The sequence below is a fragment of the Sciurus vulgaris genome, assembly GCF_902686455.1.
Source record: "Sciurus vulgaris genome assembly, chromosome: 11".
Lineage (NCBI taxonomy): Eukaryota > Metazoa > Chordata > Mammalia > Rodentia > Sciuridae > Sciurus > Sciurus vulgaris.
In genome coordinates this window covers 114067057-114089440 of record NC_136472.1, presented here as the reverse complement: position 1 = coordinate 114089440, position 22384 = coordinate 114067057, and the positions used below count along the sequence as shown (strand labels likewise).

The 22384-nt window shown below is 45.6% G+C and overlaps 2 protein-coding genes across 2 annotated transcripts; both read right to left on the bottom strand.

Annotated features, from left to right (window-relative positions):
* Positions 1 to 166: 166 nt before the first annotated feature.
* Positions 167 to 7591, bottom strand: HMBS (hydroxymethylbilane synthase). Its single transcript, XM_079104309.1, has 14 exons — positions 7452 to 7591; positions 4960 to 5013; positions 4580 to 4652; positions 4157 to 4206; positions 4014 to 4069; positions 3593 to 3670; positions 3341 to 3418; positions 3167 to 3242; positions 2037 to 2150; positions 1538 to 1576; positions 1177 to 1296; positions 894 to 947; positions 690 to 776; positions 167 to 603 (listed from the first exon to the last, which is right to left on the bottom strand). Exons 1-14 carry the CDS (start codon positions 7482 to 7484, stop codon positions 430 to 432), a joined length of 1086 nt encoding a protein of 361 aa, XP_078960435.1. The 5' UTR covers positions 7485 to 7591; the 3' UTR covers positions 167 to 429.
* On the bottom strand, positions 7451 to 21272 carry VPS11 (VPS11 core subunit of CORVET and HOPS complexes). The gene is made up of 16 exons (XM_079104308.1): positions 20938 to 21272; positions 19523 to 19671; positions 19289 to 19424; positions 18829 to 18992; positions 16938 to 17185; positions 16025 to 16226; positions 15239 to 15390; positions 14421 to 14607; positions 13823 to 13969; positions 13517 to 13705; positions 13251 to 13412; positions 12437 to 12576; positions 12147 to 12349; positions 11843 to 12014; positions 10135 to 10357; positions 7451 to 10007 (listed from the first exon to the last, which is right to left on the bottom strand). The coding sequence occupies exons 1-16, from the start codon at positions 21122 to 21124 to the stop codon at positions 9843 to 9845; spliced, it is 2826 nt and encodes a 941-aa protein (XP_078960434.1). The 5' UTR covers positions 21125 to 21272; the 3' UTR covers positions 7451 to 9842.
* Positions 21273 to 22384: the final 1112 nt, after the last annotated feature.

The following is a 22384-nucleotide window of genomic DNA, read 5'->3' as shown; positions in this document are numbered from 1 at the left end:
TGGATGACAAGTTTGAGACCAGCCTCAGCAATTTAGCAAGGCACTAAGCAACTTAGTGAGACCCTGTCAATAAAAAAGGGCAGGGGATGTGGCTCAGTGGTAAAATGCCTCTGGGTTACATCCCCAGTACAACAAAGCGGGAGAGGTAATATATTTTCCCTACGTCCACTAAAACAACCATTTTCAGAGCTGGTTTATTAAAGTACAGTTGGTTACATTCAAAGACTGTCTTGGATTTCTCTAAAAAGAGATGAAGCCCCCACTTATAGGGAAGGCATAGCAGTCAAGGAACCAAGGAGAGGCAAGTCCCTGGAAGTCTCAGACCCTGCAGTTAAATCTGGGGCAATCACTCCCATTGATCACGAGTACTGAAGGCCAGATGTAGGCACTGGAAAGTGGCAACTCAAGCATTTTTGCCCCACAGGCCATTTAGTGGACATCATTAAGCTGCCGTGCAACATCCAGGATGTTCTTGGCTCCTTTGTTCAGCAACAAGTTGGCCAGGCTGATGCCTAAGTTCTCAGCAGCCAGCTGGGCTCCTCGAGGAATGTTCCGGGCAGTGATGCCTACCAACTGTGGGTCATCCTCTGGGCCATCTTCATACTGGATGAAAGAAGGAGGTGAGATTTGGTGGGAATGTCAAGATTACATGCACTTATTACTCCCTTGTCACCCTCCATCCTTGTTACCTGGGCAGGGACATGGATGGTAGCCTGCATTGTCTCTTGCATGCTATCTGAGCCGTCTAGACTCCAGACTCCTCCAGTCAAGTACAACTGGGAAAGAAAATAGTTGTTTCAGCATATTCTGAGAGGGGACTGCTTAGAAACCTGGGATGCATAGGGAGAAATGCCAGTCCTTCATTGTCTTCCCGCCCATTTTCCACTGCTTACTTGCCCATCTTTCATCACCGTATGCACCGCTACTGGCACACTGCAGCCACCTTCCTGCAATGAAAATTTCCTATGAATTCCAAGGGTCCTTAACCCTGTGACCACATCCCTCAGAGATACAGAGGACACAACTGAAAAGGCTGCTGGGTCAAGACCTGCATCCTCCACATATACAACATTCAACAAGAATGAGTAACAAACAAACAAAAAAATGAGTTATCACTACATACAGAGCAATTCCTGGCTGCCCACTCCCCTCCCCCAGGGCAAGCACAGATCCTACCAGGTGCCTCAAGAAGGCCCTTTCAGCGATGCAGCGAAGTAGAGTCTCAGGGTCATGTAATACACCCACTAGATCCAAGATGTCCTGGTCCTTGGCTCGGACTTCCACACCCAGGGCCCCCTGATGAAAAAACAGCCTTGAACCTCAGGCCTGATCTTCCCCCAACTAATGGAGCTAAGGATGGTAACCACCCTTCCTCCTGTTCCCCAGGGTCTTTTGGGCCAGTAGCAGCCCAAGGCCTGCCCCTCCCTGAGGATTTTATTTTGGGGAATGCAGATATTGAAAGTTGTAAGATCAGATTCCTGGTTGAGAACAAAGGGAAGGGAGCAAATCAACAATTGGCTTCCCCACTCAAGCTTACCTGGCCCACAGCATACATGCATTCCTCTGGATGCAGGATCTGTGGAGGCAGAACAGGTGGGAATAGGGGGGACACCAAAAGCATCCAGCAGTGAGATGTACTTTGCCTATCATCTAGAAAGGCTGGGGGAGGCACAAGCAGGAGTCTAGCCTTTGCTTTCCAATCTCTCCATTCTGGGAATCTGTTTGCAGCATTAGAGGTCAGGTAGTTAATAAGAAGGTTCAGCCAGGCATGGCAGTGTGGCACACATCTGTAATCCCAGCAGTTCAGGAGGCTGAGACAGGAGGAGTATAAGTTCAAGGCCAGCCTCAGCAACTTAGTGAGGCCCTAAGCAACTTAGTGAGATCCTGTCTTTAAATAAATAAATAGGGCTGGGGATGTAGCTTAGTGGTAAAGTACCCCTGTGTTAAATCTCTAGTACAAAAAGAAGAAGAAAGAAGAAAGTAGAGGAAGGAGGGAGAAGCAGATGAACTGGGGAGGAAAAATTGGAAGCCCCTACCTGCCCCACCCGGTTCTGCCAGCCCATGCGCTGCAGGCCAGCTACAGCCAGGATGATGGCACTGAACTCATGCTGCTCATCCAGCTTCCGAAGCCGGGTGTTGAGGTTTCCCCGCTGTGGAGAGATGCTAAGGACTAACAGGAGCCACATGCTGTTTGGAGTCTATTTTCTTCTCTATCTACCCATTCAGTAGCTCTCAGCTTCATAACAACAGCTACCATGTACAGTACCATGCAGTTCTAAAGTACATTCCCATGTCAACTCATTTCATTTTCCTGACAACCCTGTGCCGTAGGTATTATCATTATCCCAACTGTACAGATGAAGACAATGATACAGAAAAGTTAAATAACTTGCCCAAGGTTATAAGACTCCTGAGAAACCTTCCATGACCCCTAAGTCTGTTTAGATGTTCCAGCTAGATGCTTCCAGAGAATTCCCAACTTTACCATTGAGCACTTAGCATATACCATTTTAAAAATTAGTTTTATAAAACTACATATTCACCAGACATGGTGGTGTACACCTGTAATCTCAGCAATTCGGGAGGCTAAGACAAGAGGATTCCAAGATTGAGGACAGTCTCAGCAACTTAGGGAGACCCTGTCTCAAAATAAAAAATAAAAAGGGCTGGGGATGAGGCTCAGTGGGTAAGCACTTAATCACCCCTGGGTTCAATCCCCACACAAAACAAATAAACAAACAAACAAAAAACTCTATACAGTTATTGTAAAAATAAAAACAATATAGTAGCATATATAAAGTAAAAAAGGAAGCACTTTCTATGCCCCCAGAAATAACCACTATTCAGTATCACTTTGTATCATCAATGCCTGCCTATCAACCTAACTAAAATGTAAACTTTACATTCAACATAAGCAAGGACAAGGTTTCTTAATCATCATTATCCCCAATGTGAGGCACATACTTTGGGCTAAAAAAACATTAAAGGATTACAGATGGATGGATAGATAGATGGAAGGATGAGTGAATGGGTGGATGGAAAGACAGACAGTCCTTCGTCTCTATGGGCCATCTGCACTGGAAGCCCCTTCCACTCTCAGGACTTCCAGGGTCATCTAAGTCTTATCTTCTTCCTTGGTCATTGACTCCTCCTTCTAAAAGGATACAATACTCTTGAACTCCAGATGTGGAAACTTCCTCTGCAGCTGAGCTGCTCTCCGCAGAGAGCTGGTCCCCACAGTGCTGCTCAGAGAAGAGTGTTTAAAATGAAATTTAACACTAGGCAGCCACTGTTCCTTTCCTGCTCCTCCCACCAGGATGTCCATCCAGGCCCCACTTACCTCTTCTCTGGCAAGGTTTCTAGGGTCTTCCCAACAAATTTTGGGTGAAAGACAACAGCATCACAGGGGTTTTCCCGCCTGGGGGAGGAGGGAAGTTCATGGAATGAGAGAGTAATTTCAGTTCAGGTCACTTCCATTCTCTCTCAGTAGCCAAAAATAACTGGCACATTCTGAGTTTTCAAAGCAGAGGACTAAGTCCCAGAGGGAAAAGTCAAGTCACCCATGAGGTCCCCTTGCTTCCAGGACTCTTACTTGCAGATGGCTCCAATGGTGAAGCCAGGAGGCAGCATGGTGGGCAGGTCCTTCAGGGAGTGAACAACCAGGTCAACTCTAGAGAGATTGGGGATCAGGGGAGGAGAGGGGGTTGAGGAAGCTGGCCCCTGCCTCTGCTTCAGTAGTGAAGTCCAGGGTAGTTCAGGAAACAGGTCTTCCCCCGGCCTCAGGACCTTCAGATGTGTTCTCTTCCCCTCTTACCTTCTACCCCATTTTCCCAGTCACTCTTGCACTCCAGGCAACCAGATGGTTCCAAACCAGAACACTGTCTGAAGCCTGAACCCCACATATGAGCCCCCCAGTTTACCTGCCCTAAGCTAGTAGCTTTACTGACATCTTGATCTGAAGCACACTGGGATCCCAGCAAGAAACTGTGCCATGCTCTCCTGTCTCCACTTACTCATTCTTCTCCAAGGCGTACTCCAGCTCCTTGGTAAACAGGCTCTTCTCTCCAATCTGCCAGGCAAGGAAGAGCCTCAGAGTGAATCTTTTAGGGGAAGGAAGAACAAAGGGGCATAGGAATTGGAGGGAAGTAGGTGTTACCTTAGAGAGCGCAGTATCAAGAATCTTGTCCCCTGTGGTGGACATAGCAACTGAGAAGAGAATCAACCAATTATGTCATTAATCAGCATTTATTGAGCCCCTACTGTGCCCAGCACTGTGCTAACATTCATGGTAGAACAGAGTCACATAAGCTCCAGTCCTGGCCTTCTGGGAATGTACCATCTAGCAGGAAGAACAGACACACTCATAAGAAGATCCAAGGCAGAAGATATTAAATACCAGATTAGCCCAGGCAGTCAGAGCTAGAGGTGTTCAGAGGAGAGGCCTCCAACTGGGAGAAGCCAAGAAGGGTTCTTGGAGGCAGGGCCAGTCTTTGGTCATAGGCAAAGCCAGGAACCCTGTACTCTCCCCTCCGCTAATACTGGCTTCCCATTAACTTCCAGTCCTCTCCAGAAAACTTACTGATTTCAAACTGCAGGCCAGGGTATAAGGCTTTCAGCATTGCCACCACACTGTCTGTCTGTATGCGAGCCAGCTGAGGACAGAGATTTGGATTAGTCCTGCCCTTCCCTGGCCACTGCCCCAAGCTCAGATCCTCATAAGGTCAGGGAGATGGAATTCCCACCTGGGAAAGAGAGGAGCCTCGCCTGGGAGTCCTCTGCACCCTAGCTCAGGGTGTAACTTTCCATAGAAAGCTATCTGCTGTTCCCCACAGGATTTAACCCCCAATCACCCCCATTTCCTCTATGCTGGGAACTGACCCTCTGGGCTCCCTCAATTTGTCATCCTGTGAGCACCAGAACTCTTCTGACAAATCTCCTCCACCTGATGTCCACACTTACCTGGCTCTTACGGGTACCCACTCGAATTACTCTCATCTTTGAGCCGTTTTCTTCCTGTATAAAAAAATCCCTGGGTTACAGTCCCCTCTGATCCTTGTGTTCCTCAATAACTTGCCCAAGAACCAGAATCACTAACTCAGAAGAAAGTATCAGCCCCTGGCCTATGTGTGACCAGCTGCGCCTCAGAGTGGAGAAATAGTCGAAAACTAGTCCCTTGACCTTCCTCAGTACCTTCTTCCCTCTTCAAGGATCCAGAGAAACAGGCCAGAGGGATGCAATGGTAGGATCTGCTACTACTGCTGTGGCAGTAACCAGGACACTGAGCCTCAAAGCCAACCCTGGCCAAGGCAATTCTCAGTGGGAGTGCTGCACATAACCATGTGGGTAAAGAGATAAGCCCATCGGCCTGGCCACAGGGAGGGTGGGGTCTGCAGCTGGCTGGGCAGGGCAGCTGGAGTCACACATCACTGGAGTACAGGTTTACTATCCAGCACAGTGCAGGCACTCCAGAAAGCTTCAGTGCTACCCAGATGCTGAGAACTACATGGAAGTTGCCACACTAAGGGTCCCTTAATCTGGCTGGAATGCACCTATTGGACTGGGTCAACTGATCTGATGTACAGTCTGCTCATCCTCTTGGTTGGGTGACATTGGGCGTATTATTCCACCAGGCCTGTTTGTTCATCTATGAAATGATGATGTTACTTCTGCCTCAATGTCCTATAAGACTGTGAGGCTGAACTGCCTAACATTCATTCACCCAGGGTGCTCCTTTCTGGTCGCACCAAGTAAATGTTAGGGTGTCAGATCTCAAGCCAAAAATTCAATGGGACACACTTCTTCCTGTCAGCCACCTGGGATAAAGGTGTTCAGTGCCAAGCAGTTAGAACTAGGTTCTTCAGTCTGAGTCAGAAGTCCTATTTCTTTCTACATTAAACAGGAGCCACTGTAAAAACTTCAACTTTCCCTGTTCTGGGATCTTTATTCCATTAAGTTCTTGTGCAGTCATACATATGGTGCTTCTGTTGTTGCAGAAGGTAAGAGCTTGATGCTCTTGAACTCAAGTCTATTCCACTGTGATCACTCCTTCAATAAACCAGCTCTGGAAGGCCCCTTGCAAATTTCTCTGAGTTTGAAACAGGACTCTAAAATAATACATCATAGGAAGCCTAGAGACAGGAATCTAAGGTCCCAGAACTGCAAGGTTCAAACAATCCTTCAAGTTCACTGAATCTGCAAAACATATTCAAGTCAAATTGTTCCATTAAAAAATATGTATTTGCAGCTGGGCAGAGTGGAGTATGCCTGTAATGCCACAGACTCAGGAGGCTGAGGCAGGAGCACTGAAAGTTTGAGGCCAGCCTCAGCACCTCAGCAACTTGGTGATACCCTGTCTTAAAATAATAATAAAAGAGGACTGGGGATATTGCTTAGTGATAAAGAATCCCTGAGTTCAATCCCCAGTACCAAACCACACCAAGCAGGTTTCAGTGATTCCCACTGGTAGTCCCAACACTTGGGAGGCGAAGGTGGGAGGACTACTTGGGGTGAGAAGTTAGGGACGAGCATGGGTTGAACAGTTAGCTCTACTGCTTTTGCATATTGTTGCCTTCATAACAATTCTACTAGGTAGACAGGGTGGGCACCCATCGGAGGATGTTACAAAAGTAAAGGCTGGCACTGAGATGTGAAATGATTTGCTTAGGGTCACACAACTAATATTGGAAAGAGAGCGAGTGCTGGAATCAACTTTTCCTTCTAGCTCAGTGTTCTGGCATGTCTGCACTAGCAAAGAAACCCACTGTTCAACAGCAGGCTAAATAGGAGGAGATAAGCAGCTGCCCCAGCTGTCTTATCTCAGGCGGGCAGTAGCCTCCATGGCTCTGTAGTTTGCCTGTGCATCAGTCATGGGTCGGCAAGCAGGCTAAGAACGGGAAGATCCAGGGTTGCCCCCACCTCCCACGGTAGTTAATTCAGTGGTGGGTTTCAGTTGGGGATTTTAAAAGTAGGCTAGGGCTGGATTACTGCTACAAAGGAGAAAGGGAAAAGGCTCCACTTTCAAGACGTTTGTGCGCAGTTCGGAGACTTGGGAATGTGCTCTCCTCTGAATCAGAAGTGGAACCTTGGAAGGTGGCCGCACTGGCCTTATCTTATGAAAGAACGCAGTTTGTGTAGATGAACTTCACCCGGGCTGGTTTACTAACCCTAGAGCCAGGTATACGAGGCCTAGACGAAGATGCATTCATAAGCCCTCAAGGATGAGGGTTCCACGGCTGATAGTCCTTCCACTCCTAACCCCTCCCCCACTTCCCACTAATTTTCCCTTTCCTTCCTAAGGCTAACCTAGCTACTGGCCCTTTAAAAAAACTAGAGAAAAAAATGACGGAAAGCCATTCCAACCAATAGACGACGGAGGATGGCGACCTCGGGCCAATCGGTGCATGGCTCTCCCGGAAGCCTCAAGTTGTGCCGGTCACCGGCTTAGGACTCACCGCCGTAGCAGCCGCGTTGCCGTTGCCGGACATGACTCTGCTCAGGAAGTAGGGCGGGTGGTGCTGCTAAAGTCCCCTGAGGTCCGTGGAAGCCGGGGACTCGAGCTGGCGGTAGCTGAGGACACGTGGGCCTGAGCTCGTCCCACGGCCTGACTACGGGACCGCGAAAGGCTCAGCGTCACGTCCGGCGCCCTCCCTCGAAGGGGAGGTACCTTCCTCTGGAGGGGAATTAGAATTATTGCCACAGAGCCGACCTCACCGCCCCCGTTCTGCTTGCTCACCTGGAGCGTGAGTTCCCTTTTGTCCCAGGGGCTTTCCGTTTTGGGACCCAGGCCTACCACCTCTTTCTGAACCAGGAATATCTGGTCTAAGAGAGTCTTCCGTTTTACCTATAAATTGTCTTTGTAGTCCTTTCCTAAGGCCACCCTAAGGGTAGCCAATTAAGCCAGAGTTAACCATGCCCAAGAGGACAGGGAGGATCTGTTAACCCTAAAATGTCGGGTATGACTAAGTGCAAGGTACTTAAGCAAGTTACCATGCCCGCTGGGCTGCATTTCTCATTGACAGATAAAAGGGCTACTCCAGAAGGCTTCTCATTCAGAATTCTATAGTTTCCTCTCCCAGCACAATTGCACAAGCGATTAGCGCAGCGTAGGTGACACTTCCTTTTCTGTGGTCAAACTTAGCTTTGCTATAACCCTGAAGTAGGCAGCAGTTCTCTTGTTTAAAATGAGCACACAGGTTCAGAGAGATGAAAGGTCATGCCCAAAGAACTGACATGTGAGTGCCAACACCACATTAGTAATGGTGGGAAAAGGGTTTACTAGAAAAAATGTTTTTCCCGCTAACACTACTAATAGTTACAAACTAAGCACCCATATGCCAACCACCTTACAAAGAAGTGTACAGCCATTTGCTCTGTAGCTCATAATAGCTGTTCAAGGTAACGTACAGATGAAAAAACTTGAGGTTCTGAGAGTAGTCCCAGTTACTCAGGAGGCTGACAGGAGGATTACTTGAGCCTGGGAGTTTGAAACCAGCTTGAGCAACATAGCAAGACCTCATCTCAAATACTTTTAAAGACTACCTAAATCACAATGTCCATGTTACTTCCTTCAATTAAACAACCCCATAGGAAGAATTGTCTGCCAGGAAGTGTAACCCAAATTACAAAGGAATACCCACGAACATAAACTTTAGCTGACCACTTCAAAAAGGGAAAATGTTTCAACAGGGTTCAATCCCTGGTACCATTAGTGGGGGAGGAGGGAAGCTATGTCATCTAACCCATTTATCATCTAGTATGAGTACAGCAAAATACCCGCCTCCGTATTATGAAGGTAGGCTGAACCCAAGGCTCCCTCTGAATCTGCCTCCTGCCTGAATATTTTGTCCAAACATGAGGCAGGAAGACCAGCAAAACTAAAGATCAAGCTGTTTTGGCTGACACACCTGTAATCCCAGCAATTTGGGAGGCTAAGGCAGGAGGATCCAATTTCAAGGCCAGCCTCAGCAACTTAGGCCCCAAGCAACTTAAACCCTATCACAATTTAAAAAATGGGCTGAGAATGTGGCTCAATGGTTGAGTGCCCTTGGCTTTAATCCCCAGTACCCACCCCCTCAAAAAAAAAAAAAAAAAAAAAAAAAAAAAAAGAATTCTTTTGGGTACCTTGAAACTTAGGTCATTAGGCCTTTTTTTCTTTTTTAGTACTAGGGGTTGAACCCAGGGGCAATTTACCATTGAGCTACATCTCCAGCCCTTTTTATTTTGAGGCAGGGTCTCCCTAAGTTGCTTAGGGCCTTGAACTTGCAATCCTGACTCAAGCTCCTGAGTTGCTGGGATTAGAGGCATGTGCCATAGTGCCCAGCTCATTATGCCTTTTGAAGAACTTCTTCAGTAAACTGAACCTGTGCTAGATGCCCCAGGCCCCACTGACTGCTGGGATGAGGTTGAGTCAACATGATTCCAAGTCTGTAGGAAAGGAACTGAACTCTAGAACAGAGGAAAGTATATTATACACAGATAAGAATCCAGAAAGTTCCCAGGAAAAGATGTTTCAACTCTCAAATTATTATATTCTTTTATTTATAGACTCAGAGCAGGGACCCAAGCACAGCCTGGTGCTCTTGAACAGAGAATAAAGCAGCTATTGTCCACACTCAGAGGTTCCTCCCCCTCTAGTCTGGAATAATCTATTCTGCTACTCAACAGGAGGGACAGCAGGCTGGCAAAAGAAGGGGCATTAAAAGAAAGTCCCCTCAGATCATGAGGGCAATGGCATCAAATCAGAGTGGAGCTATGAGCACGTCTGCCTGCCTTCTGTGCAGCCACAGCCTTCCTCAGTCCCATGTCCACTGTGCCCCGTTGTCACAGGCTTTCCCGTGAGCTACTTAAGTGCCCCTCTTAGAGTGCATCAGCAGATCCCGCTGTAGCCCTGCCTCCAGGCTGGGGGTCAATCTGGCTGTGGGAGGGTCAGTCAGCAGAGTCAATTTATTAAAAACGCCTCGGCCAAAGTAGTCAGCAATCACAGAGAAGCTGTCATTGGAGCACTTGAGCTGCAGGGAAAGAACAGAGAAGTAAGAATCAGAACTAAAGTGCACATTTCCTGAGGAGAAAAAAAGGAAACAAGCAAATTCTGTGCTGGTAGGAGTTCCCTGGCCCACCTGGCCCACTCATCCCCACCTGGTGCTGGAACTGATCATGGAGATCTCGTTTCTGTTCCTGGGCCCGGATCATATCCATGACCTTCCGGTTTTCAGGGAGGCAGGTGGGGCAGTCGGCATCACTTTCAGAGTAACTCTCAAAGCAGTGTTGATGGAAGGAATGGCCACACAGGAAGTGGACTGAGGGCAACTCCAAGGCACTGTTACAGATGCTGCACTTGGTCTTCTGGAAAATCTTTGGACTAAGGGGAAGGGATATCAGAAATGAGTGGCACAGAGTAAGGACCAAGAGTCCCTGGAGAGAGCAGGCACCTAGAGTGGGATCAGGAGAGTTCCTCATGAAGGTACTATAGGCCATGCCTGCTCTTCTTATCACTTAAAGGGAGTCAAATGAGAACAACTGTCCTAGACTTGGAGTGAGGCTCAGCAAGTGCTAGTAACCCAGAGGGAGTCTTCCCTCCTTTGAGTTTTCAAAAATGCCACTAAATTCCCTTTTAGGTATATACTCAGATGTGACCCTTTCAGTAAGGCCTTTCTGACCTACCTGATCTAAAATTGTGATTTATCTTTGCAACATTAACTACATTAAAAAAAAAAAAAAAAAAAAGGCGGTACTGGGGCTAGAGGTGTAGCTCAGTGATAAAGTGCATGCCCAGCATGCACAAGGTTCTGGGTTGTCCCCAGCACTGCAAATAATAAATACATAAATACCTTGAAACATATATTCCTGCCCCCCCCCCCCGTGTTAATTTTCTCCTAGAATTTACCACTATTTAACACACTATACTAGGTTGCCTATTTAAGATGCTTACTGTTTACTTCTCCCTCTATGATGTGAGCTTTGTAAAGGCAGGTCTTCTTATCTAACACAGACAAGGTTCATAACAGGGCTTAGGACATAATAGGGACTCAGTATTTGTAGAATGAAGAAACTGTTGTCTAAAAATATTTTACATTGTTAAAAGCAGATAAGACTTAAGACTTGGGAATAATGCCTATCATAAGTAATTCTAAATTACCTGCTTTCTGCATTTTCTTTCATTCATTCATTTATTTACTTATTTGGTACTAGGGACTGAACCCAGGGGCACTTAACCACTGAGTGACATCCCCACCCCTTTTTTATGTTTCATTTAGAGACAGGGTCTTGCTGAGTTTCTTAGAGCCTTGCTAAATTGCTGAGGCTGGCTTTGAATTCATGATCCTCTTGTCTCAGCCTCCCCAGCTGCTGGGATTACAGGCATGTGCCACCATGTCCAGTACTTTCTGCATTTTCTAAAGTCAAGATTTTTACTTAATGGCTTCCAACCACAACTTAGAAGTGTTTAGAAAAGGTAAACTAGAGGGCAGGGGATGTAGCTCAGTTGGTAGAGTGCTTGCCTCACATGCACAAGGCCATGGTTTCAATCCACAGCATCACAAAAAAAAAAAAAAAAAAAAAAAAAAGAAAGAAAAGGTAAAACAGGCATAATGATTTAAATAATAAACCATTCTTTGGAATTTCCATTAAAATAGATCTTCAAGGGGTTGTGGGTGTAGCTTACTGGTAGATATGGCATATGCCTGAAACATACAAGACCCTGGGTTTGAGCCTCAGCACCATGCCAAAAAAAAAAAAAAGGATAAAAATACTCCATATAATCCTCTGGTTTGTAAAAAGTACATAGTGACACCCTGTGAGAACACAGTTACCCCCTGTACCCCTCCATATATCCAGATGCTGGTACCTTGCCTTGAGCTCCTGGATTTCCTGGCGGATGCGAGTGGTCTCCTCTCGGTACCGCCGCACCCGCAGCTCATCCTGTGCAATCTGCTGGCTCTGTTTCTGCAGTTTTTGGACCAGGTAGTCTCTGATGACAGACAGGGTGGCTGTAGAATTGTGGGCCAAAGTCTGCACCACTGAGATTGGGATCCAAGAGGAAACAAGACAATGAACCAAGCAGTCTCCTCTAGATCGAGTTCAAGGGCTCTTGCTACAGGACCCCTGACTGTCAGTTGCCTGTTGCCCACCCATCCGGTCTTCCCAAGTACCTAGAAGGGGTGGCATGAGGTTTTTACTCTCAATATGCTTGAGCACAGCAGCCACATATTCCTTGCAGTCCTCTTCCTTTCGGGCAAAGTAGCTGAGGGCCTGTTCCCACAAGGAGGGGTCCTGCTCCCCATGGCGCTCACACACGGCGATCACCTGCCGGTACTGTTCATGCTGCATGTGGTAGTGCATAATCTGCTGAAACCTAGGGCAGGGGCAAGGGCACACCTCACTGACTGTCCCTGGAAAATTACCTGGATTTTCCTTTCCCTGGAAGTCTCCAAACTCTTACAGTTTCCCTTGTTCATAGAGGTAAAGGACTCCATCCTGGAAGTCATGCATCTGGCACAGGACCAGCGCCTTGTCAAAGACGTCACAGAAGCGGCCACTTTTCAGCAGGGAGATCGCCTCTGCATGAAGCTTCTCTTTGATCTAGGGAAGAAGGAGGATAGGGCTGCTGGGCATGAAGGAAAAATCAAAAAGTCTCTTGATAGGCTAGTTGACTATCTCCTTCCTTCAGTACAGTTTCCTCTTCACTGAAAACCAGTTAGCCCCAGAGGCTGGGTACTACTAGCATAAGGAAAGCAACAAAAGGCAGCCACAAGGATGGAAGAATGGAGACAGCAAGAACCATCTTGGGCTGGGCATGGTGTTGCATGCCTGTAATCCCAACCACTCAGGAGGCTGAGGCAGGAGGATCACAAGTTCTAAGCCAGCCTCAGCAATTTAGCGAGGCCCTAAGCAACTGAGTGAGACCCTGTCTCAAAATAAAAAATTAATTAAGGACTGGGGATACACCTCAGTTGGTAGAGTGCTTGCCATACATGCACAAGGCCCTGGATTCAATTCCCAGTAAGACACACACACACACTCTCACACACAATTATTACATTTAATTAATTAAATTAAGCACCCCTGGATTCAATCCCTGTTACCAAGAAAAAAAAAAGAACTACCTTTGTTTTTATTTTTCAGTGCTGGGGGAACCCAGGCCTCATACATACCAGGCAAATGCTCTACCACTGAGCTACATACACTGTTCCCACCCCACCCTGCCCGAGAACTGTTTTCTCTCCAGAACCTTTGCAGATCTAGCCAAGCCTCACCTGCGGGTCCTTCTCGTGGGCCCAGTTCTGCAACCGTAGCTCAAGGAGTGTGTCATAGATGCCCTGGGGCGAGTCTGGCTGCACTTCACTCATGTGCTCTAGGAAGGCTTTCAGCTCTCGTGGGTTGTTTGCAAAGATGGGGATGAACTCCTCAGAGTTGGCCTAGCATAGAGGGAGGAGAGAGGGGCCTGAGTGAGTGGGCTTGGTACCCAGGAGGCCCCTAAGGTAATACCTATTATCCAGAGTTGTTCTCTTTGAAGCCTTACCCTGCAGCCTGGAGCATCCCTGTCTCCTCGGCCTTCTAGGCTTGGTCGATAGTCAGTACAAAGTCCCTTTAGCAAATGGGTTGTCTGCTCTGGTATGTGGTGCATGAGGATTTTGCCATAGCGCTTCATGTTGCTCTCTGCCTGCTCAAAAGGCAGCTTGCCAATGTAGCAAAGGGCTTCCTGGTAATTCTGTGGAGAGGTAAAGGGTGACTAGTGCCCATTACTGTCTCACCCACCAGGAAGCAATTTCATCATTCCAGGATGTCCTCAAAAAGAACAGGACTCTGAGTCAAGAGTCTCACCCACCTTAATGTCCTCTAGCTGGATCTTCAAGTACCACTCATGATGTGCATGGTTCTCAGCCAGATAGAGGGCATGGGAGTAGTAGCCAGCCTGCCGGAGAACCTTGATGGCTGTCTCCACATCAAAGTGGACTTCGCTCTCGCTCTTTGTCTGCCAGGAAGACAGAAGACAAAATCATTTGCACAAAGGTGGCTAGAGAAGGGAGAGAAAACAGGCATCTTATGATAAGACACATTCCTTAATTGATGAAGTCCATGCTTTGAAAACATGCTTGCTAGCCTCTCAGAGTTTGACTAATGGCCATAGGCCTCCCTCTGTCCCTACCATTAGAGAAACACATCTGGTGACACAGGGCTTCCCTAAAGCCACTTCCCTGGGCTTAGATACCATGGAAATATCTAGCATCATAAAACGAGGGGAGATGAGTGAGAACTAGCAACAAATAGCTAATCCTCTTCCCCATTTATAGAATAGAACGTGCTGGTTCCCAGGTAAGGGCTGCCCTTACCCTGTGCCCTGCTGAAGAAGGGCAAGCCCTGGTAGAGGCACTTCATGCTCAATGGAACCCTCAAGGAATCATCCCCCCAACATCACCATGCACCTTGATGAACTCCTCCAACTTTGAGCTGTCCTTGAGCTTGGTATAGCAGTTCAGGAGCAGGGTGGTATGGTCAGCATTGGCCAGGGATTGTCGGTGCAGGGTTTGCAGATAGGCTGTCAGGTTGTGGATGCGCTGAGCATCCAGAAACTTGCGGATTACATATGATGGCTCCAGTTTTCCAATGGTTCTAGAGAGATGTGCATTATCATCATCTGCATCAGTTTACTTCTCAAAGAAACATGCACAGCAATCACTTGCAAATCTTTTTAAAATGCACATTGTTTCAGTAGATCTTAGGTGAGTTCTAAGACTCTGCATTTCTAACAAAGTCCTAGGTAATTTGAGTACTACTAGATGGCAAACCACAAAGAGTAGCAAGAGGTTCCAGAGCACTGGCATTTAAACTTGGTTGACAACAGGGATTCTAGAGTGTTTGGGAAAGAGGCTAGACAGTTTTCCAAAACTTATCAGGGTAGAAATTCCAAGAATTAGTACCATGGGAAGAAGTATGGAAGCAAGAGATGAATACCTTTTTTCTTTAAAGAACCAGGTCAAAATGAATGTTATTTACAAAGGCCAACCTAAAGTTTAAAGTGAGAGGTAAGCATTAGCTAGGCTGCATATTGGTCATATTATATTTAACCCTAAACGTTCCATTTCCAATAAGATGTCCTGTCCTCTCATTTGAGGCATCACAGTTTGTATAGAAAAAACAAAGTTCCTGGTTGAGTTCAAGCTCCTCCCCTGAGCAGAGATTTCAGCTATCTGGCTGCCTGAATCTGTATTTAGGGCTATTCCCTTGGCACCACCAGACTGACCGGATATATTGCTGGACGGCCCCATCATGGTTGCCCTTGCTATAGAGATGGTCTCCATACTGCATGAAGATCTGGGCCAGTCCATCGCTGTCCAGATGTTGGCTTTTGGCCAGGTTAATAGCCATCTCAAATAAGTTCTTCTTAAACAGCATCTAGAAGGGGAGGGAGATTATAAAATTGGTAGAAGCAGTCCTAAGAAGACACCTCAAAATGTGCCCACAGCACATAGCCAGACAATCATGGAGTCCTAATCTGTCTAGATCCTAGATGGAACAAGACTTTTCAGATTCTCTTAAGACCAACATCACCTCAACTCATAAGGATCTCTGCAAATAAAATGAACCCCTAGAGTTCCCAATATCTTAGCTTAGGCTCCCAAACATCCCTTCCCTCCAAAGCCTCATCCCAGGCCATCTACCTTTGGGTTTTTTTTGTTTGTTCGTTTGTTTCCGTACTGAGGATGGAAACTGAGTGCTCTAAGCTACATTCCCAATGCTTTTTTAAAAATTTTGATACATAGTCTCACTAAGTTTCTTAGGGTCTTGCTAAGTTGCTGAGACTGGCCTCGATTTTGTAATCCTCCTGCCTCAGATTACTAAATCACTGGGATTACAGACATGTGCCACCACACCTAGCAGGCCATCTACCTTATAATAATACCCCAAGGAAACTAAGCACGTTTGTGATCCAAAGCAAGAATCACCCTGGGTCCAGGTGATTTAGGAAACCTGTCCTTGCAGCTGCTTCTATGTGCCTATGTCAACTTTGGGAACCTGGTGGCCTTGCCTCCAGTTTGGTCTGTGTATCCTTCTCTTGCAGTGCGTGGACCCGCCCATCCCTCGTCAGCACGTACAGGGAGCCCCATTCAGCAAGCACATCCACTATATCCTCAAAGACAGCACTATAGGCTATGAACTTGTTGCACAGGTCATAGATGTTGAGAATTTGCTTGTCAGAGTTCTGTGAGTCCCTGCTGGTAAACTCTGACCTGCATAGAAAAGAAAAAGAACCAAGTATTTGCACCACCTCTGTCAGTTCCCCTTTGTTTTCCTTTCCTGTGACAGCTTTGGTGCTACCCATTCTACCCAGAATAAATCACTTTCGGCTTTTCTAATTGTTCATCCTATAACATGAGGCACCGTGCTGGTAGCTACAGGAAGAGAACGCATAATCCTGATCTTACCCTGCAGGAACTTATAATTAATTCAGGCCAACAGAGTAGAAAATTCAGGACATTTAGATGCCTACCCATTTAACAAATAATCATCCAGTGCACGGTATATGTAAAATTGCTTGGTTCTAAATGAAGACAGACCAACATCTAACAGAGTACTTACATCATGCAGAAGACCCCACCTCCCCCTTTTGGTAGCTCTGGAAAACGACAACAAATATGGTATCCTGCACTTTGCAACACTTTGAATTTTCCACCATCCAACCCCTTATATTGACAAAAAGATAAAAAATCCAATATCAAGTCCAAACTCTGGAGCATTCTAGTATACCAGGGGTATGTAGAAAATGTCTGTGCAAAAAACATGTTTTTCAATAAAAATGTGTAATAATCTAGGTGGAAGTGCAATCTACATAAAACCAAAGTAGGAGATTGGCAGGATCCCAGCATTAGGATTTTAAACTCTGGCTAATTCTGGGGAAGAAGTCCAGCCCTCTCCCTTTCCCTTCTCCCTGGCATCCTTACTTGGGAGAAACCTTCCGGTCACGGGAGACAATGATAAGGTAGCCTCTAAACCAATGGGCAATGAGCTTATGGCCCTCAAAGGCAAAGCAGGGCCCACGTTCATCAGGCTGATAAAGGTAGACACATTCATCACCGGCCACAATGAACTGCAGATCCTGAGAAGGGTCACTTAGGGCTGAGCAGCGCAGGCCACAACCATGAGTGTCCAACTCCACACGAGGGTAGTCCTTTCCAGAAACTATGTAAGACTGTCAGAAGAAAGAAAGGGTTAACAATGTCCCTTTAAAGAGGTAGCACCAAACCACTATGGAAAGTAGTATGGAGATTCCTAAGAAAACTTGGAATGGAACCACCATTTGACCCAGCTATCCCATTCCTCAGTGTATACTCAAAGGACTTAAAATCAGCATACTACAGTGATGCAGCCACATCAATGTTTACAGCAGCTCAATTCACAACAGCTAAAGTATGGAACCAACCTAGATGCCCTCCAACAGATGAATGGATAAAGAAAATGTGGTACATATACACAGTGGAATATTACTCAGCCTTAAAGAAGAATGAAATTATGGCATTGGCAGGTAAATGGATGGAACCAGAGAATATCATGCTAAGTAAAATAAGCTGATCCCTCAAAACCAAAGGCTGAATGTTTTCTCTGATAAGCAGATGCTGATCCATAGTGGGGGGTGGGTGGGAAAGAATGAAGGAACTTTGGATTATATAGAGGGGATTGAAGAGAGGGGTGGGGTGGTAGGGATGTGAAGGACAGAAGAATGAGACAGACATTATTACCCTATATACAGATATGATTACACTACTGGTGTGACTCAGCACCTTGTACAGCCAGAGAAATGAGAAGTGATGCTCCATTTGTGTACAATGTGTCAAAATGCATTTTCATGTATAATCAATTTGAACAAATTTAAAATTTTTTAAAATAAGAGATAGCACAAAAGCTTTTACAAGAGTATTCCTATCTCTACACTAACTCTCTCACTTCTTTTCAGCTTAGCATTCTAAGACTTTGCCTTGGCTGCCTATCTTCTCTATTATCACTCACTTTTTTTGTTTTTGTTTTTGTTTTTTTCTGGTACTGGGGATTGAACCCAAAGGCTCTCTACCACTGAACTTCATCCCCAGGCTTTTTTTTTTTTAATACTGGGGATTGAACCCAGGGGCACTTTATCACTGAGCTACATCCCATCTTTTTTATTTATTTATTTAGTTTTTTTTTTTTTTTTTTTAGTTATCAATGGACCTTTATTTTTATTTATTTATATGTGGTGCTGAGAATTGAACCCAGTGCCTCACTCGTGCTAGGCAAATGCTCTACCACTTAGTCACAACCCCAGCCCCTTATATTTTTATTTTGAGCCAGGGTCTCACTAAATTTTGAAGGCTGGACTTGAACTTGTGATCCTCCTGTCTCAGTCACTGAGATTGCAGGTGCGTACCTAGCTATCACCTGTCTATTAAATAAATATGTAAGCAGAGGTCATATTTCATATTTTCTTCCTCCATACATATTATCACTACATAGCACAGGAATTCAGCAAGTAAGAGAAATGCACTTATATTTTACTGTTTTATCAAGAGTATTTCTGGGAGAGTAGACCATTAAAATTAGGAGCCACCAGGAACCAGAGAGGTAAGCTGCTTACTACATGTCACTTAACAAGTTAGGGGGAAAAAATCATGTCTTTTCACTAAAAGCAGAGTTCTTTTTCTAAGTCTAGCGCTTCCAAGACTCCCAAGGGAAAAATTAAAATATTAAGCTAGGCAAATGATTCAAGGCTATATGATGAAAACAATCTTCTTCTTGCCCTAGCCCTCTGCATAATGGAGAAGCCCTGTTGTCTATCCCTGAGAATAGTGGCTTTGGTCATACCTGAACATTCTCTGTTGTTACAACAAACAAGTGAGTGGTCTTTCCTGCTTGGCGAAAGGCCAGTCCAGTAACAGGATAGTTGCCCTTGTGCAAAATCTGGGTCTTGCTGTGTCGGTCCCGAGTAATGTCACCTTTGTTCAATGTAACACTGCCATCTGTGAATCCTGTAGGAGAGCAGGAAACAGCATTTCAGTGAGGCAGAAAAGATCAGGGAAAATGATCTTTTGAGGCGCTCATTAGAAACAAGATTTCTCATACCCAGCTTTTCTAATGGTTAACCTGAATGTTGGTACTCACTGACTCATTTTCAAATAAAACTAAACACCTTCCCACTCCCAATCTTAATATCTCAAAGGCCTCATGTCAGTATGAAATGATCCCACTGAAACAATAAACATGAGCTGTGGAAACAACTCTGAAGAAAATCTATGAAGAATCTCAGAGTGTTCTTTCTGCTTACCGATGGCCATAAAGTTGAGATTTTCATGGACAGTCAAACAAGACACAACAGTTGGCTCTGTTCCTGGGATCGCAGGGAAGATTCGAGTGCAGAGTGGATTGCCACCATCTCTCTTCTCCAAGTTCCAGATCTTGACCTGTGGACAGACCTCAGAAGTGTGAATGCTAGTCTCCCTCCAGCAGGGGGAAAAAAAAAAATATCCTGGATCTTTCCTGTTTCCATTCTGAGACTCACCAAAGGATTGATTCCCTCTTCATCCTCACCAACAGATGCTAGAATATTGTGCTGCTTCAATTGGTACAGGTGCGTCACCCGTAGTTTGTAGGCCTGAAAACCTGTAAGCTGTAAGGAACGTGGCAAGAACCATATTTGGCCTTCCATATGTACAGGGTAGTCAAGGAGCCTCCTTTCCAAGGAGAGATACAGAAAACTACTTGTTTGTAGTTTTGCATTCTGTGCTTTTAGTTACCTGTGGTCTGAAAATGTTATTATAGTGCAATGAGAAATTAAGTGTTTTGAGAAACCACATTCATATAACTTTTCTTACACTATGTCTTATTAGTTATGGTATATTAGTTATCTCTTACTGTGCCTAATTTACAAATTAAACTTTATCGTAGGTATGTATGCACAGATATACCCCAAATTAATGATTTTTCATTTACAATGGTATGGAACATGATATGCAGTCAGAAGAAAAAACTGTACTTAAATTTTTTTTTTTTTTTTTTTTTTTTTGGTACCAGGGATTGAACCCAGGGGTGCATAACTACTGAATCACATTCTCAGCCCTTTTTATTTTTATTTTGAGACAGGGTCTTGCTAAGTTGCTAAGGCTGGCTTTGAATTGGCCATCCTCCTGCCTCAGCCTCCAGAGCTGTTGGGATTACAGGTGTGGGCCACTAGGCCCAACTGTACTTAGAATTTAATCCTTTCCTGGGCTAATGATATCAATATGATAATGTCAGTTACAGGATCACAAGGATGAATGAATATTCTATAATGTACTGTGTGGGTAAGCTATAATAATCTGTAGGTTACGTGTATTATACACATTTTCTACTTAAAATACTTTCAACTTAAGGATAAACCCATCATAAGTTGAACATCTGGGTAGGAAAAAAACATAGTATGTATGGGGTTTGGTACTATTCAGAGCTTCAGGCATCCACTAGAGGTCTACTCTTATATTTAGGTGGGAACCCATATGACAACTAACATGAATATACACCTTTAAAATTTTCAAGTGTTTTCCCACGTGTCACTCCAAGAACAAAGCAACTAACTTCTGGCCTCATTTACCGCTTCCTCCACAATATTAGTCAGGGAAGATGACACCTTACATTTTCATCTTTGAAAGGCAACTTGCATCCATTTTGAGGCACTGATCTTAACCTCGTCAAACTGACATTCACACCCCTTTCACAGATGAAATTGAAGCCCAGAGAGGTTAAATGACTTGCCCAGTATTGCTCGATTGACAAGTTAGAAAATGGACTTCCTTCCTTCTTCTCTCAGACCTCAGAAGAGCTCTAGGCAGCCATCTAAAGGAAAGTGGAACCAAGCACGAACCACTCAGACTGGCAGATTCTCTCCCAGCTGGATCTCTTCGGGGATCCAGAACGGGAAGAGTTCCAGAGGAAGGATATCTCCAAAGACCAAGCTCCCTCGGCCTGAGTCGCAGACAGTGATTCCAGGAGGGAGGCAAAGGAACTTGGAAACCGTAGATCCAGAGGCAGGCGCGGTTCCGGGAGCGGCCCCATCATTGCCCAGCGGCTCCTTCACTAGTTCCTTGTCGAAAAAAACGAAGCGCCGCCACTGCAGGTAAGCCGCCATCTTGGACGAGTGCCCCCGCCTCCGGAAACCATGTCACGTGACCGGTACCATCTGGTCATGTGACCAGCTCCTTCCGGCAGCTTCAGTTCACGGATACCTTCGAGTTCAGGGCACTGTCTCGGGCTGCTGGGAGAGCTGGCGTGGCTGCGAGCTGTTTACTAGCACGCGCATCAGTTGCTCCGCAGTTTGCCGGATCTTATGATTGTGCGGCTGGAAATGCTTAAGACCTGAACCCTTCACTTTTTGGGTTTTGTTTTGTTTTGTTTTTTGGTACGTGGGAATGAACGTGGTCAGCTGCACCCCAGCCCTTTTTTTTTTTTTTTTTTTTTTTTTTTTTGAGACAGGATGTCGCCGTTAACGAGGTTCTCGCTACGTCGCTGAGGTTAGCTTCACATTTGCGATCCTCCTTGCCTCATCCTCTCCAGTGGCAGGGATTACCGGCGTGCCGCCATTGCACCAGCCCTTTCACTTTTTTTTGAACGTCAGTTTCCTGCTCCATAAAATGCCCCTGCGCCGAAGGCTTTAAGAGATGTCATGTATTTGAAATGTAAACCGCTATGAATAAGTAAATTGTTTTTGACTTCACAGTATAATTTTAGGTTACAAATGGGAAAACAGTTTTTCAGCTGTAGCAAAGAAGAAATAGAAGTTTGTGTCTGTTACCAAACAGACATTGCAAACCATAGCCAGTATCTTGTTTTTGTGTACCCCTGTCAGAGCGTGTGGCACCTAATGGACATGTTTCTTGTTCTTTTATTTTTGTAGCACTCCAGGGCTTCATTGCCTGTTAGGCAAGCGCTGTACGACTGAACTACATCCTCAGCCCTTTTAAATTTGAGACAGTGTCCCCCTAAATTTTCCAGACTGGCCTTGAACTTGCAAGACTCCTGCCTCAGCTTCCTCATAGGATTACAAGCCTATGCCACTTCACCTGGCTGAAAACATTGTTTTGTTTGTTTGTTGTTGGTTTTGGTACTGGGAATTGAACACAGGGGCTCTTACCATTGAAGTATATCCCCAGGGCTTCATATTTATTTATTTTTATTTAAGACAGGGTCTCCCTAAATTGGTGAGGCTGGCCTCAAACTTGTGATCCTCCTGCTTCAGCCTCCTGAGCAACTGGGATTACAGTTGTGTATCACCAGATCCCGTTTATTTTCTCCTCTTTACACAACAATCCCCATTGCAAGCTGGGGGATGTTCCTAATTCAGTGTCTCTCATCTGTCCCTGTGTCCTATTCAAATTCACAATACCTCCAG